At 41.4% G+C, this 18495-nt stretch overlaps 1 protein-coding gene and 1 pseudogene across 2 annotated transcripts in view; both read left to right on the top strand.

Moving 5' to 3' along the window:
• bcas3 (BCAS3 microtubule associated cell migration factor) overlaps positions 1-16328 on the top strand; it is a 408395-nt gene extending 392067 nt beyond the window's left edge. For both annotated transcript variants that reach the window (XM_086216159.1, XM_086216158.1), the window contains one exon: positions 14898-16328. In XM_086216159.1, the coding sequence (XP_086072285.1) occupies positions 14898-15046 (149 nt within the window). In that variant the 3' untranslated portion in view covers positions 15047-16328. The remainder of the gene's footprint in view (positions 1-14897) is intronic.
• LOC147254517 (uncharacterized) lies at positions 2880-4475 on the top strand (annotated as a pseudogene).
• Positions 16329-18495: the final 2167 nt, after the last annotated feature.

Below are 18495 nucleotides of genomic sequence, written 5' to 3'. Positions count from 1 at the left end.
CATGGGATCTTTCTGTTTGGAGTTTTCATGTTCTCCCTGTGCCCGCGTAGGTTCTCTCCGGTACTCCGGCTTCTTCCCACCATCCAAAGACATTGGACATTGATCTAGGATGAGTCTCTCCAGGGTCTTCATGACGTGTGACGTCAGTGTCACAGGTCTGTAATCCTTGGAGCCACAGGGATGCGGCGTCTTTGGCACAGGAACGAGGCATGATGTCTTCCACAGCACGGGGACCCTCTGAAGACTCAGGCTCAGGCTGAAGACATGGTGAAGCACTCCAGATAGCTGGGGGGCACAGGCTTTGAGGACCCTGGGGACCACCCCATCCGGACCTGCAGACTTTCCTCAGCTGTCTACTGACATGATCAGGCGTGATGTTCAGTGTGGAGGGACAGGTTGGGGTAGGGTGGAGGTGTGATGTTGGAGAGAGCAGTCAGCATGGGTGCCCAGGGAGGAGGTGTGAGGGGGGTCGTCACAGGCAGATGAGGCAGATGAGGGGCTGTGAGAGGTGGAAGGGAGAGAGAGAGTATAGTGGGTGCTGGTTGCAGGCCAGCCGTAGAAGAGTCTGTGGGGGGGTGAGCCGGGGTCACAGTATTGAATCTGTTAAAAAAACATTCAGTTTTCAGGCAGTCCACACTGCCTTCAACTTCTCTGTTGGTTGGTCTGAAACCAGTGATGGTCCTCGTGCCACTCCAGACCTCTCTCATGTTGTTATGCTGGAGTTTCTACTCCAGCTTCTTTCTATACCTCTCTTTGGCCTCCTTGATCTCTGTTTTCAGCTCCCTCTGTATCATTCGCACCTCCTCTCTGTTGCCAGCTCTGAAAGCCCTCTTCTTTTTATTCAGTGTGTCCTTTGTTGAAGAACGCCGACTTCACTGGGTCGGTTGATGAGAAGAGATCAACCAGAGTCGTCTGCTATAGACAAATCAACACTTTATGTCATACAGCAAAGCAGACACAGATATATCTGGAGACTCCACTACACGCACCGTGAGAGTGCAAGAGAAAGTTTGAATAAGATTTTAACAGACAGTGAATATATGCTTGAATCCGCACCCTTTTTGCATACATAATTTTACACTCATGCATATCACACTTCTTGATTAGTACTTATGCTTCCTGCACAGTCAGGTCGTCTTGTCCCGTTGTTCTTGTCATTCAGCCTTGACAGTTTGGGTGCGACTAGCAGTCTGCACAACTTAATACAAACAGCCACGTCATGTACTTATACACAATCAACTCCTGATATGGTAGTGACGTGTGAACAGAACATGATCAACAGCTCATCATCTCACACCTTGATGTCCTTTGTTACACACGGCTTGTTGTTTGGGTAGCAAAGGACAGGCTCTGGTTGGAAAATGTTGTCAACACAGAAGTTGATATAGTGTGTGATACACTCTGTGAGCCCATCAATGTCCTCTCCATGCGGCTCACAAAGTGTCGGCCAGTCCGTCACCTCAAAACAGCCCTGCAGTGCCTCATTAGCCTCATCAGACCATCTCCTTATGGTCCTCGTGTTCACAGGCTGCTGTCCATTGAAATTCAATCCATCTATTTTCTTCCGCTTGTTCCTGTTAAGGGTCACGGGGGGGGCTGTAGCCTATCCCAGCGGCTTTCGTGTGAGAGGCGGGATACATCCTGGACAGGTCGCCAGTCCATCACAGGGCCAACATATATAGGCAGACAACCATTCACACTCCCATTCATACCTACGGTGAATTTAGAGTATCAATCAGCCTATTCTTCAATTGCATTTCTTTGGACGGTGGGAAAAAGCCAGAGTACCCGGAGAGAACCCACACAGGTACGGGGCGAACATGCAAACTCCACACAGAAAGATACTGTGCCTGAGCTGGGACTTGAAACTGTAACCTTCTTGCTGTGAGGCGACAGTGCTAACCACTGCACCACCATGTCACCTAAGTTTTCAGCATACGGCACAGGCAAACTTCATGTCATCAAAGGAAGGATGAATAGAAAAATGTACAGAGACATTCTTGATTAAAAAAAAAAAATCTGCCAGGATGATTTCGATGAAACAAAGGTGGACATTTCTGCAAGACAATGATCTCAATTGCAGCCAAGGAAACTCTCACTTGGTTTTAGTGAAAGTATATAAAGCTGCTAGAATGGCCCAGCCAGTCACCAGACTTGAAGCCAATAGAAAATCTATGGAGAGAACTAAAGATCAGAGTTCATAGAAGAGGCCCACAGAACCTTCAAGACTTGACGGTTGTTTCATACAGGAGGTACCTTGAAGCTGTTATTACCAACAAAGGCATTTGTACAAAGTATTAAATAAATTTAAGTAAGTGCGTTCAATACTTTTTCCCTGGGTCATTCCATTTTATGACACATAATTTATGGATATCTAATGTTTGATTTCTTTGCATGTATGTGTTGTATGGGTTGTTACCGACATCTGGTAAAAATTTCATGTCAATAGCACCTTTAGAAAAACTGAGAAAAATGGTTATGTATTCAATACTAACTTTACCCACTGTACTATAGCTCCTGTCAGGCATCATAGCAGCTAAGATAAGTAAGCACATGGGTCAATACATGAATGGGGCTCAGAAAAGAATTGGCACCAACATCAGAGGAGCCAAGGACCAGCTACTGTTTGACAAAGTAGTTTCCTGAGACTGTAAGAGCAGACAAACCAACCTGTGCACCACATGGATTGATTACAAGAAAGTCTATGCACACACATGGATATTAGAATGTCTGGTACTGTACAACATCAACAGTAAACTGAGAGCCTTCATCAGAAACTGTTTGGGGCTGTAGAAGAGGAACCTAGAGGCCAACTCAAAGCCAGTTGTCCAAGTTAACATCAAGTGCAGCATATACCAAGGAGATGCACTGTCGCTGCTACTGTTTACCATAAGCCTGAACCCCCTCAGTCAGATCACAAAGATAGGTTACGGATACTTATTCCGAAGCAGGGCAACAATCTGATTCCAAAGCAGGGAAACAGTCAGTCACCTGTGCTACATGGATGATATCAAGCTGTATGCCGAAATGAGTAAAAAATTGGCCGCACCACCAGGATCTACAGCAATGACAGGGGATTTCATTCGGATTGGACAATTGTGGCTCAATGGTATCAAGGAGAGGCAAGAAGATCAGAACTGAATGGGTCAACCTACCAGAAGGAAATATAGGTGACATCAAAAGCAGCTTACCATACCTTGGGATCCCACAGGCCAATGGAAACCATGAGGTGGCATCAAGGAAGTCAACCACTGCCAATACCTCCAGAGAGTAAGACAAGTACGGAGAAGTCAGCTGAATGGTAAGAACAAGGTCTGAGCCATCAAAGTGTATGCACTGCTGGTCATCAGATATTCCACTGGGATCATAAACAGGCCAAAGAAGGCGATAGAAGCCACAGACATCAAGACCGGAAAGCTCCTCACCATGCACGGAGGGTTTCAACCTAAGTTCAGCATCCTAAGGTTGTACGCTGAGTGGAAAGAGGGAGGACGAGGACAGGTGAGCATCAGAGCCACTGTCCAGTGGCCCTTGGAAAAATCCAAGAGTACATCAAAAAGATGGCCCCTCAAGACAAGCTGCTAAGTGACGGCTTCAGACAGCTGAAACCCAATGAGAGTGAGGAGGGAGAAGAGCCGATGTGGATGGACAAGCTTGACATACAGACCGCCAGATTGAGGAAGTTTATGATATCAAGAAGACCTACCAATAGCTGGAACATGCTGTACTGAAAGACAGCACAAAGGCACTCATCATGGTAGCACAAGAGCAGGCCCTAATCACAAGGGCCATAGAGGCCAAGGTCTACCACACTACGTCAGACCCAAGGTGCAGGCTCTGTAAGGATGCTCCTGAGACAGTCCAACACATAGTAGTGGGATGTAAAATGCTAGCTGCAAAAGCGTACATGGAGAAGCACAACCAGATAGCGGGGATAGAATACAGAAAAATCTTTTCGCAGGATGGACTAGAAGAACCCAAATCCCAATGGAACATACCACCAAAAGTGGTTAAGAGCAACAGGGTTAAGGTGCTGTGGCACTTCAGCTTCCAGACTTACAAACAGCTACTGGCAAACAAACCGGACATAGTAGTGGTGGACAAAGAGCAGAACAGGGCAGTGGTGATAGATGTGACGATACCAGCTGACACAAACATCAGGAAGAAGGAACACGAGAAGTACCAGGGGTTAAAAGAACAGCAAGAATGAGTCAGAAGGTTTTAGACCGAGCTCTTAGTGAAAATTTACAATGTTGAATATTGAATGTATTGAATGTTGAAAGATATTGTTGATGTTGAATTCTTGGTTCTGGTAAATTGTGGTTACATTATATTAACCCTCATATTATGTTGAAAAAAATTACATTGATTATGTTGCGGGTCATTTTGACCCATAGTGTGTAAATGCACGCAAAACAGTAAAGAAAACAGGTTAAACCAATAACCTATTTATTTTAGATTATTAAAATTTAGAAAGGGACATACAATACATTTTTAATTCCAAGACTATATTCAAGAACTATTTAGTTTTTCCCTCTTCACAAACACATTTCTTTTTAACTTTAACTTTAATTTTAACATGCCCCAATTTCTCAGATTTTCAACATTCAACATTTTCAATGTTCTCCTCATGATGGGCAGAACATTACTGTGTGCTTTCTGCAGATGTAATGCTTGCATTTCACATAAGAGGTACTTGTTTTACTGTCCTCTTAGGAGGGACAGACCTGTCATCTTTTCATTTTTCTTTTCACCTGTGTCCACTGGATGTTGGTTGGGTGAGGTTGGGTTGGGTGAGGCTGCAGGTTGGTTGGGTGACATTTTCAATGACAGCTGCTGCTGCTGGGGATCGAGCTGGCCTGGCTCACGTCTGGAACTTGGGAGTGACAAGTGCTTCGCCGAGTTCTTCCAAGAAATGCCGACGTTTGTACAATTTGCCAGCATTCCATTGCTGGTTGATTTCAGTCCACAGGACATAGGCATTGTAAGCAGACACGTCCACAATGTTGTAGAAAATCACCAAAGGCCAATGGGCAGTCATGCGCTGGCAGCTGTATGTTGTTGTGACTTTGTCCAGATTGTCAACTCCTCCTTTGGTGGAGTAATAATCCAGGATCATTTGTGGCTTCATGTCTTCTCTTGTGCTCAGAGATGCATCTGTGTGCATTGTACTCATTATGAGAACATTGTTGTTTCTCTGTGGGCAGTATGAAACAACTGTTGCTTTCTCAGTGAAAGCAAATATTGAGGAATGCAGAGGTCTGCCCTGCATCTTCAGAATTTCACTGGGAAGTTCTGTCTTATTTCTTCTGACTGTTCCCAACATGGTCTATGTTGACCATTTTATACTCCCGTTCTGAGAAAGTTCCCTCTCTTCATGCACCTGAGTCTTGGTCTCAGAGGCAATCAAAATACAAATACATTTAAGAGACATGTTTATTTTGGATCTGAACAGCTACTTACCCACATTAAAATTTTTGGGTCAAAATGACCCGCAACATCATCTTTGTATACAAACTCTGCACAGACATTCCACTATACATCCAAGTGTCCAGATTTTACAAACCAGTTCATGACCCTAGATGAGGAAAAGTCACCAAATTTCATGAAGAAAAAGAAAGTATAACCAGTATTTTGGTCAACACAAAAACTGAAATGGGTCAAACTTACCCTTAACATAATACGAGGGTTACAAAAACAAAAAAACTAGAACTTCTTCTGCCACTAGATGGCAGCACTTGTGTCCAACCTGACTTTTAGCATTTGTCTTACTTACTTATTTGTCTTACTAGGACAGGAGCCTGAGGGTGGATGTGTACAGGAAACCCACCTACACTGACCAATACTTGCTTTTTGACTCTCACCATCCTCTGGAGCACAAGTTAGGTGTCATCAGAACGCTGCAACACCGAGACCATCCCCACCAGCGTCCAAGGCCGGGAAAAAAAAAAGAACAGCAGCATCTGAAAAGAGCACTTAAAACTTGTGGCTTCCCAGACTGGACCTTTGTAAAATCCTCTTCCAGGTCCAGAAAGGAGGAGAGCTCCAGGAGGAGGGAAGATGAAGAAGGCAGGAGAAAAAACATAGTGATCCCCTATGTGGCAGGGGTTTCTGAGAAATTAAGGAGAATCTATAACGAGCACCGCATCCCTGTGTCTTTTAAACCAGACAACACTTTGAGACAAAGACTGGTTCACCCCAAAGATCCCACCCCTCACAGCCAGAAAAGCAATCTGGTATATGCTGTCAGATGCAGTGAGGCCTGCACGGATCTCTACATAGGGGAAACCAAACAGCCCCTCAACAAGCGCATGGCCCAACATAGAAGAGCCAACTCTGGAGGACAGGACTCAGCGGTTTTCCTCCACCTCAAGGAGGAAAGCCACTCCTTCCAGGACGACCATGTCCAAATCCTCGACAGAGAGGACAGATGGTTTGAAAGAGGAGTTAAAGAAGCCATCCACGTCAAGATAGAGAAACCATCTTTGAACAGAGAAGGTGGACTGCGACATTTCCTTTCACCTATTTACAACCAAGTCCTTTCAAAGCTTCCCCAAAGAGCTCAGCTGAAAGACCCATGTGGAACGGCTGCTGCCAGCACAGCCCATTAGCATCTGAATGGTCGGTGAAACTCCCTAACGACCACCCCTGAAACTCCCTGACACCTCACAACGACAGTCGTTTGGGGAGGCCAGGTGAGTCTCGGGAGGGTCGTTTCCACCACAGTAGCACTGACCACTCCCACATAGGTTTATAAGCTGGAGTTTCCACACTTTTCACTAGAATTGAAGAAGCCTCTCGGATGAGAGGTGAAACGTCTTCAAGATAAACTTACGTCCAGTTGACCAGATTTTACTTCGCTTCGATCTACGATGACCTGGATGAATGAGAACCTACACAGACAAACACTGTTTTGAATCTTAAAATGAAGTTTATATTTTTTCAGATGAAAACCCATTAGAAAGCTAACATTTGCTCTATTTCAAATGAACATCTCTTGAAATGAGGTGCATACTTACTGTTACAAAAATAAAGGTCACTAGAACTGAAATACTTTGCATTTAAAATAAATACAAAGTGAAAAAGTGAATTTCAGTTCAAAAACATAAAAAATAAATAATGCACTGCCACAAGTTTAATCAAACATTTCTATGTGAACACAAAGTGCATTCCTCAGAAATACAAGAAATAAAAATTATGCACCCATGACACACATTTGTTTTTGTAAACAAAAAAGTACATTCCAACAATTTTATAATAACAAAATGAAGTTAAAGGATGTTGGTAAATAACTTTTCAATAAAGTATGAGAAAGAGAGAGAGAGAGAGAGAGAGAGAGAGAGAGAGATGAGTTATAATACTTCAAATGGTGAGATGCAACAATTAAACATGGACATATTAGGGGAAGGTTTTTCTTAATGAACAGCAGTATCTCTGCCTTTTCGCAAGCGAGTCTGTTTCTTTCCTTTGTCATCATGTGTCCAGCGGCTGAAAACAAGCGCTCGCTGTCGACACTAGTGCGAGGCGCTGACAGATATTTCCAAGCAAGTTGGGCCAGGCACTCGAAACGGGACTGGTTGCTCCTCCAATACTCAAGTGGGCAATGGCTCACGTGAAGTGTTGGCTCCGACAAATATGACTGGAGCTATCAGTTAACGAAACATAGCAGAAAAATACTAATTGTGATGTCCTGGACATTAACATGAGTTATAATTTGTGTCTTTATAAAACATTAAATAACGTCCTGATCCACTCTGCTGTTTTCCTGGTGAACTACAGCCTCAGTGTTTTCTTCCAGGATTTCCTCAAACATTCCCATCAATGATTTCTTCCCATCTGCCCTGCTCCTCTTTTCTGGGGCCTCTTCTGGCTGGGGGGTGCCAGCTCCATGATCAATCTCCAGCAACTTTTCTCGCAGTTTACCTGTTGTTTGCCATTTTGATGCGAGGGTGAAGTAGTGGTCCTTGTACCGTGGATCCAGTATTGTTGTCATATAGTACAGGGGCTCTTCCTCGATGTGACCAAAACGTGATTGCACTGCTTTTAACAGGGTTTCCTTTGATGTCTTCACTCCCTGGTCTGTTGGAACAGTTTGCTTATGCAAATGCTTGGATGGAGGGGATCACGTCTGCAGTTGTGGCTGTGGCCTTGCTGATGTTTCTGGTCAGCTGTTCGCGTGGATTGAGGATGGTCAGCATGTTTTCAACCAGGGTCTACTGGCTGGCGTTAAGTGTTGCAGGTAGTTTGTATTCAACTGCATATGCTGCAATAGCTTTTTTCTGTGCCACTAGACTCTTAAGCATGTAAAACGTGCAATTCCATTGCGTGGCTATGTCTTGTTGGAGTCGTGTTTGTGGCACTTGCAGCCATCCTTGTGTCTCCCGCAGGGCGATGGACACCACTTGAGAGTGACTGAAATGTCCAACAATCTTGCGCCCGATGGCAGCACAGTCAGACACAGCTCTTTGACTTGACACAGCCTCGTTCACAGCAAGTTGTAGAGAATGGGCCATAAAGCCCAGGCTGGCAACGCCACACTCATCCATTGCCTTTGCCATATTACGCACATTATCTCGTAAGATGACATGCACCATCTCCTTCTTAGTATCCCACCGCTGTAGCATAGCTTCAAAAGGCTGGTGAATCATTGCACCTGTGTGTGAGCCAGGAAGCTCCTGGGAATGCAACACAGCCCTGTATAGTTTAAATTCTGTATTCAACCACTGCGTGGTCAGGCTCATCATACTTACAGGGCTGACATCACAAGTCCATATATCTATGGTGAAGCTTATGTCGTTTACGTTGCTGTCAATCAAAGTGTGAATGCATTTGGCGATGGCATCATACTTGGCTGGAAGGCACACATCAGAAAAGTAGCGGCGGCTTGGCTTTGTAAACCGTGGCGCCAAGTGATTAATAAGACGACAAAAGCCCCTGTCTTCAACAAGGGTGAAGGGCTGATTGTCCAGCACCATCATTTCCATAATTAAATTTCCAATATCTTTAGCCCTTGTGTGATCTGTCATCTCTGGTAAATTTTTTAATATTTTCAAAAGTGTCACCAATGGGTACAAGTCTAGGCATCTTATTTACAGCAGGCTTGCTACCTTCTTTAGCCTTGCTAGCATCCTCATACGCCTTCAAAACCCCATTGAATCAATGGTTATGTTTCAGGTGACTTTTCATGTTTGAGGTTTTGAAGCTAGTGCTGTTTTTTTCCACCTCGTGGCTCTTTCATCAAACATGTATTACAAACAGCCAGAGAAATGTCTTCGTCGGAAACTTTGAAAAACTCCCACTGCCGCCACCATGTTGTCTGTTTACAAACGTTTGCACATTGTGCTGCATTCAAGTGGTTATGGTAGTTCCCCGTTCCAAGTTTGAGAGTCGTTTTTCCGAATTTTTATGTTTCTGTGGTTTAGGCTATGTGTAACATCCTGGGTAATGAAAGCTACTACCAAAATAATGAACAAGTTGATGAGTTGTTTTCCAACGTGAGGGAGTATTGTAATTTTTTTTTCAGCCATAAAGTTGTTTTCCCGATAATGCATTATGATATCGGAGTTATTGGAATGATGTCATAATTCCCAAATATTGGGCCAATAAATATCTGACCAATAGTTATCATGCACCCCTAATTTTTTCTCTCCAGTCGAAATTCTTGTTTGTGTTGTGTATCACTTTAGACAAAAGCATCTGCATCATGAAATGGTAGAATTGTAAATATTTATTACCAATTTTGCCACATATGATATACACTACACTCTGCTGCATCAACATTTAGTAAAGTTTTTCAAATTGCAAAAAATAGAGGATCCCACCATCATGCTTCTGAAATAACAAGAGACAATCTCACACACACATGCAAACACACTTAAGCCCCTTTCACACTGCACCAAAAACGTGGGTCAACACGGGTTTTTGGGCACTCTGAAAGGATCGACTCAGCATTTCAACCCGCATCGACCAACTCGCTAAGCGACCCTGGTGTTTAGTGGCTCGGCTCGCCTGCAGTGTGAAAAAGGCAACCCGCGTCGTCTCAGGTTTCACGCAACCTTCCTGTCGCATCCTGATTTTGTCACTGTGCCGCCTGTCATGCTTCGCCTGTAGCTTCTTTGGCTCCCTTCCAGACTAGTCAAAAACGCCATCCTCCTTCCCTGCATTTGCGCTTGGACATTTTCCAATCTGCACCTAGTTTGTATGCTTTGCAAAAGAGACAACATTGCAATGCACGCAACGACAATGCTAACGCTCGACTCGGCGACGTCCACATTGTCGTTTGTTTACCTCTCAGTGTTCCAGCGCACGTTTATGTGAAATGATGATGTGGTCAGCGCAATGACGTACAAGAGAGAAAAACACAGGAGTTTAGACCTGGGTCTTCTGGAAGCTTGAATGCGCCCTAATGCAGAGCAAACGCGGGTCCAAGAACCCGCATTGACACACATTTTTCAGTGTGAAAAGGGTATTATACAACACGCATACACACACACACAAACAAAAGATCTTGGCTTTGGCCAATAACATTATCAAAACCAGAAGAAATGATCTAAATAAAAGTAAGTTGCGAAATAGTAATACCTCTTTAATTTTAGACGATTTACATGATGAAATAGTATGAGCATGTGAATGTTTTCATTACAAGCATAGTATTTGTTGTACCTTACAAATGAGAGTAGATGTAGTCAGTTTTTTGATGAAAATGAAAGTGTGTATACTGGAGTCTGTGTGGATGTTTGTGTGAGAGTATAAGAGGATTAAAGCCTGTTCACAGCCGAGGGTGCAGATGGGACCATTTTGGACCATTCCCTCTGTATGCCCGATTGGCTGATAAGGTATTAACTTGCTGTCATGTGTTGTTATACATGTACCCGGGCTTTCAGATGGATTGTGTGAGGCCTCGTCTAAAAAAGAAATCTCTATTTACGTCTTTATTCAACATTGCCAACCCCTATCCTTCAATTCCGGCATTATCTCTAGCAGTGGCATCTGCAGCTGTTTACTGATAACTTTTTCAACTCTATAGCTTTTGTTAACTTGCTGTTTCTTTTGAAGTCTGACCACTGCTGTCACCCCAGAATCCAACTCCACAGTGCCTGTACAGTCGACATCAGCAGCAAAGTGGCTCCCAAGAATAGGCTATGCAAGTGCTGATATATGGAGGGAAAAAATTTCCAACAGAGGAACGTCTTATGTTCGTGTCCTTTGATTGTTTACCTGTTATTTACACCATATTATCCCCTTTAGAAAATACTGCATATTACATCCAAATGGTGACATGTAGGATCCTGCTATCAGCAGTTTCTGGCATTGAAATTGACATTTTGAAAGATAAACCAATACATATAGGTAGAAAATATTTATCAGCCAGCTTAAATCAGCCATTCTCTAAAAGCCCATTAACAGTAGTTTATATTTCATTGGCCTTCATCCAGAAAGGCATTATGTGTACAAAACACTAGACAAAACCACCTTTCCCTCAGCCCTGAGGGAAAACATCCCCACTGTTGGAGAGCTGGAGGATTGAGTTAGGGCGTGAGAGGTTAAGACTTGTTGAATGGCTGCTTGGAGTAACACAATGAGGAGGATTAGGCAGCACTAGAAAGGGCCTTTAGGGCTTTACTGGGGTGTTCAGCAGCTTTACAGTGCCTGGAATAACATGGCAACAGTTCTGATCCAGTCGGCCCACAGGCTGGAAAAAGTGCTAGCTGGTAGGGGGCAAGTGGCCATCAATTATGGAAATGTGTGAAAAGGCTGGGAAGGAAGCTTTACCTTTAACAAATGCAAAGAGAATAAGCAACAGGGTTATTCCCTGCCAGAAATGGGGGAAGCAGTACTTGGTTCGATCCCTTTGGTTGCTGCTGTGAGTTGGCCGGCAGCAGCAGGGCATCTAACATGCGTTTCAGTATCAGTGGCTTGAACACTTGCCTCTACGCAAGTGTAGAGCCAAGTCATGTTATTATGTTATTGCAGATGACCAATATTCTCACAGATCAACCTCAGCACTGTGTGCTTTGATATTGTTAATAGACAAGCATATGAGACAAAAAGTGTGCTTTAAAACACATTTTTCTTATAATGGTACATCAGTTAGTTTTAAATATAAACATTGCTTTTTTTCCAATACGATATGTTTAATGTGTTTACTACATTAAGACATGCAGTTTGCCACGTATTCTCTCAGCTAGCCATATACAGTAGCTATATATAATGTTTAATGTCTCTTCCTTCACAAACTCATTCTTTAAGTGTCATTCCTACCATCTCGAGATTTCATTACTATTTTTACAAAACAAACACCAGTCACGAAGCATTTCCAGTTTGACAGCAGATGTTATAGTTGCTAGCAGATACCAGTAACAATATTATCATTCTGGGTTACAGTTGCATTTGAAATTCAGCCAACATCTCAAAGTTCTGGCAATTTAAACCTTGACAGATAGGGGGGGAAAAGATACAATTTTATCAGCATCTTTCAGCATTCAATTAGCAGCCTCCTCCAATGAAATTGTAGTATTGGCCATAACGCTCCACACTTGATCCAAATGCAGAAAAGCAGCCATCCTCACTTCACTCTGGTTTGAGTGCAGCATGCCTACTCTGTGCTGAGGAATTACAGCAGAAGGGTAGCCGGCTTGGATAACACCACAGAGTGGCACACTGCATGTTATACAGGGTAATAGCAGTGTGGTTTATGTTAGGTTTCGTGGGCTAAACTTAGCAGCTCTACTTCCTGCTTGCCAACCATGGCAAGGGTGGTATCCATAAGAACATCAGAACATCTGCAGGATGTATTAAACACACACTGTGGTTTTATGTCAACGCGAAATGAATTGGAAGACTCTGAAATTAAGAAGCCACACATCAGGCTTCCTCTTCATATCAAGGTCAGTATCATGCTCTGCAGTAAAGTTCTGACTGACAGCATGTCACATCAGACAGATATTCTAGTACAGCAAAAACTTAAGATACCAGAAGAGTACTTCAACTTCAAACATGTTTCAACCACAAATCATCCAACCTTTTTGGTGTTGTATAGTTTTCAAACTCAAATCTATAATATAGTGCTGATTTTTGCCCTGTTGTTTTCTTGAGAAATCAGAAGATAATTATGCCATTATCATTTCAACATGTCAAATGATATGCATATTTTGAAGGTTGATGCAGTATATTAGACTCACTGCAGTGTGAGTGGTGATATCTGTAATTCTTAATAAAAACTAACAATCCTATACATTGAAGTTGTGCATTTACAGTGTGTAGCATACAGTAGTGCAAAGGGCAGTTTGTACACACTTAAAAGACCTTCATAGAGATGTGTATGATAAAGTGCGTGTGGTTCTTAGGTGCTTGTTAGGTGTGGTTCTCAGGTGTGGTTCTTAGGTGCATGTTGTTAGTTTTTAATGAGTTCAGGGCTCCTACTGATAAGTGTGGCGTGGGGCAGGAATGATTTCCTCAGTCTGTCCATGGAGCAGGATAGGATAGGATAGGATAGGATGGCCCAAGCAGAGGAGTTAACTGTGTCAGTCAAGCTGATTGGTTCTTCTCCTGACAGGAGGTGGATTTAAAACACAACAAAAATAACGGACAGTGGCCTCACCTGAATCTACATCAGACTCTGTAGTATAATATTACTGACCCTCTGTCAGTTTAAAATATTTGATTATATGTTCATTGGTTCCGGGTGCTCTTTTGTTGTCATGGCCACATCATCATCATCATCATCATCATCATAATCAACAAATTCAAGACTACTAGATGTGCACTACATGCATTATATCTAGATACTGCCCTGCCTCATCATGTCCACCTAGACACCATGTCTTTCTTGCAATGTTTCTTGTTTTTATATTACACTTTGGCATAAAGGATCAATCCAACGATAACTTTGCATGCAACATTTGCAAACTGGCACCTGTAATTTAGGCAATCATTTTATCACTTATGATAGCACTGGATATTTCAGTTTTCGAGTGTAAATGATATTTAAATACAAATATGAGGAACTCACTCTTCATTTGAGTTTTTAAGTTTTGCGCTTCTATTTCATGACAATAAAGATGTACTTTTTTTTACTATTTTACAAATGCACAACACCTTCATTAATTTGCGTATGTGATTGGTTCTGTTGACAGGATTGTACAAAGGTTTCTGGTCTGACGTGGCCATTTAAACACTCTTGAGTACTAAATTGCTGGCTTTTAATTTCATTAGGATGAGAAGAATCTATGCAAAAATATAATGAATGTATGAATACATATATTTTATTTTATTAACCTGGGCAGTGATGGCTTATAGGTTAGAGAAGCAAACTTTTGTTTAGGTTCAAACCCAAGAACCAGCAGGATAAAATTGGGTGGGGAATCGGCGTTGGCCTTACCCTTATTACCAACCAGTGAGTCAGTCAAGTCAGTTTTTTTTGTATTGCGTCAACTCACAACAAAAGTTATCTCATGACACTTTACAAGTAGAGTAGATCGAGCATCACACTCCTTCAATGACCCACCAATTCTCCATGAACAAGTACATCTTGGAACAGCATTGACGAAAACCTTCCTTTGAAGTGCCTTTGAGGAAGGCCCTCAACCTCATCCACTCCAGTTGAGCTGTCCAGTGGCCAGCAGATCATGTCGTTATACTGACCAGCTTCCAGTTTGGAATGTGTAACAGAGTGAATGTGATCAGGGCACTCCTGCAAAAGAGAGTTGCTCTCAATGAGGTTCCTTTGCCTAAATAAATTTTATTTAAATGCATTTCTCTAAAGCTTATCATTAAGGTGGTTTTCTCCTTGTGTTCTTAGCAAAAAATTATATCCACAATGTGCACAAGCTTTCATTTCACTAATGGGTTTCAATATACAAATATTATGAACCTGAATACCTTGTCTCTCCCTTCAGAACTGCAGAGGGAGGGCAGCATTGAGACCCTCAGTAACAGTTCGGGTTCCACGAGCGGCAGCATCCCCCGCAATTTCGAGGGATATCGCTCCCCCCTGCCCACCAACGAGAGCCAGCCACTCAGCCTCTTTCCAACCAGCTTCCCATAGAGTCCAACATCTCCTTGAAGAAGAATCACCTGCATGCCCTCCCAACCATCTGTCCGCACACCATCAGCTCGCTCCCTCTCGAGGATATGTGTCAAAGCAGTGTGTATCAATGTGAGCTTGAGACCTTATCAGTATCTAATGTCTTGTGTTTGATTCAAAGTCCTGTCTGTGTCTTAGTGCAGATTTCCACTATTTTTTAATTTGCCAACTTTATGCCAAAATCATTCCAAAATAACAGGCTAATATATTATTTTAAGCATTTACTTTAAATTGCCTTTGAGTCCTGGACACATTTGATGTAGACTTCTAAAAAACACACTTATGTCCTGTAAGGTTAACAGCCGTTACTGAGCAATTAAGTCAATCTGAGAACTTCCTTTATTTCAAGAAATTATTTTTTTTAATGATAGACCAGTATCAGTTCTGCTTGTTAGCTTGTGTTGAATCCCTTCTCAGAAGCCAGATGACACAGACAAACTCTTTGTTTTTGCGTGTGTTTGAAGTTGTACGGTTTGCCAAGTGTCTGAACAAACCATAAGAAGGGGCACAGCTACAGGCAGAAAACATTGATTCCAGTCAGTAACGTGTAGCAGTTCCTTTTTTGTGTGTGTATGTGTGAGTTGCTGTCCTCATGGCTTCTATCTAAATGTTTTTGAAAAAATTTAGTCTTTTCATGCCTTTGGTTTTCTTGTCATTACATTAGACAAAAGATGATACTACGTTGCTTCAGTAATTTAGATGTTTACCGTGCAATTGAGATGTGTTTTTGAAATCATTTACTTCCAGCATATTCCCTATTTGGCCTTTCCAGATGATGCATTTTAACCAAGCAGAGTAATGGAGGCTTATAATGCCATCTTACTGTGCTTTGTACATTAGCAACATTTGACCAAATCTTTTCCCTGTTTAGTCAAAGATCTGTAAATTAAAAATATTTATATTTTCATTATGAATAATAGCTTCTCCCAGAGCAAAAGATTGACTTTAATAATTAGAAACTCTTGTAATAAACACAATTTGCCTGTTGGTTGCCTGTTGAATGTTTTACTTGGTGAAAATGAAATGCACTATTTACACAGATAAAGAAGATAAAATGATAAAAGTAGAGTACAATCTGAAGTCTGAGTGTTTGTGCATGTTATGTGGGCCTGATACTTCCCAGTCATTGACTCAGGGCTTGAGTTTGCTCGCTTTAATTCAGAGCAAATGCTTGTTGTTGACTGTAAGATTTGATTTGTAAAATACCAACATCTTTTCCCAGCAGTCTGCAAGAGAAACACAATAAAACTCAAAGAAATGAAACTGCCTTTTTTTCATTCTCATTGCTCCTAATTGTGCCATTCAGATTTCAACAATGGTGGTGACCATCAGCATGTTGTATCATTGGTAATTAGGGCCATATTTCTAAAAGGCAGTTAAGTCATGTTAAAGGGACTTTTTATGGTCGACTGGCTCTTAGCTGTTAGAGTGAAATGAGTTGCCATTTTTGTTTCTCTGCTGATCAGCACAAAATTTTAAATCCTTAAAATGTTCAAAAATGAGATTTCAAATTAGAGTATGAAGAAAAAACATGTATACTCTATAAAATTCAAGTAGATTAGTGATAGAGTATGTCTTGTATGCTTTATCTTATCTCATTCATGTTGCAAAAACTGAAAAAAGGTCTTTGCCCAGCTATGATGAAATAGGTGCAGACATGAAGAGTTGACTCCAAGGGAAAATTCAGTATTGAAATGTCTAATTGTCAAATCAATATTTGAAAAATAATTCTATCATTCATTTATTTAGGAGAAAAGTAATGATAATATAAAAAATAGAACGAATACATAAAAACAAAGTATTAATTCAAGATTATACATGCAAGTCTCTTATGGTAGAAGTATATATAAGCTGTATCTTGCAGGGAGTGTATCATCGCATTATATAACAACAAGCAGAGCAGTTCTCATTTTAAACTCTTTTTTTAAAATTTCCAAAAAATTACAAGAAAAATACATATAAAACATTATATATTATGTTAATGTAATATTTACCATTTAATATCTCGAGTAGATTTGATACATTTAGGGGTTTTTTAACATCTGGGTGACTTAGAGATGTATTTAAAGAACAACAATGACACCACACACTGCAAAACCTGACATCTGACAAGAACTGTTTCTGTTTAAATATAAACTGTATTAAACTCCCTATAAAGCAATCTCTTTGAATTATTTATAACTAGAGGAAATTCCAAAATAAGGTTGTGTACTAACAAAATAGACTTGAGTTCACTATATATATTGGTGACCCCCAAACTGGGAGAGTGGCTCCAGCAGATTCCAGGAACAACACCTGAAACCTCGGTCCAGAAGTACACTGTCCGAGCTAAACTGCTTCGCAGAACCCTCCAGCTCCCAGTGTCTCTGATAGAGGACCCAAGCAAGAGGATGACACAGAACCACCCTACAAGGGTGTGAGGGTCATTTTGTGTGTGTGTGTGTGTGTGTGTGTGTGTGTGTGTGTGTGTGTGTGTGTGTGTGTGTGTGTGTGTGTGTGTGTCCAAGCAGCTAGATTTGAGTCAAGGTGCATCATAAATGCCAGTTCTGATTATATCAGTTATAAAATATTGTCATTAGCTTTATTAGTGAGCAGACATTTTCAGCATTTGAAATCCCAGTCATGCATTGAGTGGCCTTGAGTCTCTGTTTGCTTGATAAACTCAAATAAATACTATTTAGAGTTTCCTCTAAGGCCAATATTGTTAGCAGTTCAACCTCTTCAACTAACATTACACCTGTCATGACATCAACTTCTTGCTTCTTCTCCACCATGGAAATTGTGGCTCATAGAATTTCATCTGTCAATCAGATTTTCATTGCAGTGGACATTTTCATTCCTTTTATGCATCTCCACTGCACAATGGAAATGCTTGATAATTAAAAAAAAATAAGAAGAAGAGTGACTGTCTGTCATATTGAACCATTACTTCTTCTGATTTGGTGCAAAGGATACAGGAAGGTAAAATTGGAATAGCCCATCTAAAGTGGAAAGGTGATTATAATAAATATCTTTTACTAAATTAATACTGTCAAAAATAGACATTCAGTTAAATAGCCCACACTATTTTCATTTGTTTGGAGTAACAGGAAAGAAAAAGGTTCAGAATGGTTTTTTTTTATTATTTTTAAATTAAGAACCTTTCAATGGGCAAAGTTTCTTGCATGTATGACATAGTCATACATTAGTCATTCAGTTACAGGTGATGTGTGTTTTTAGAAGTTTGGAAACATGATGTATTTATCACTGGCATAGACAGATGTGTAGCTATTTCTAGTTCAAAGTATACGCTGCAATTAATTTTTGTTTCCAGATAAATTACTTGATGATACTGTATAGTAAGTACACTGCTGTTTGCGTTTCATACGCAATCTAAGTGGCACTGTCTCACAATGTGGCCTCTCATTTTT

The sequence above is a fragment of the Aulostomus chinensis genome, chromosome 10 (genome assembly GCF_037954235.1).
Source record: "Aulostomus chinensis isolate RoL2024-O1b breed Wild chromosome 10, RoL_Achi_v1.0, whole genome shotgun sequence".
Classification (NCBI taxonomy): Eukaryota; Metazoa; Chordata; class Actinopteri; order Syngnathiformes; family Aulostomidae; genus Aulostomus; species Aulostomus chinensis.
Note: the sequence above shows the minus strand (reverse complement) of the source record. Positions and strands in the feature narration are given on the sequence as shown.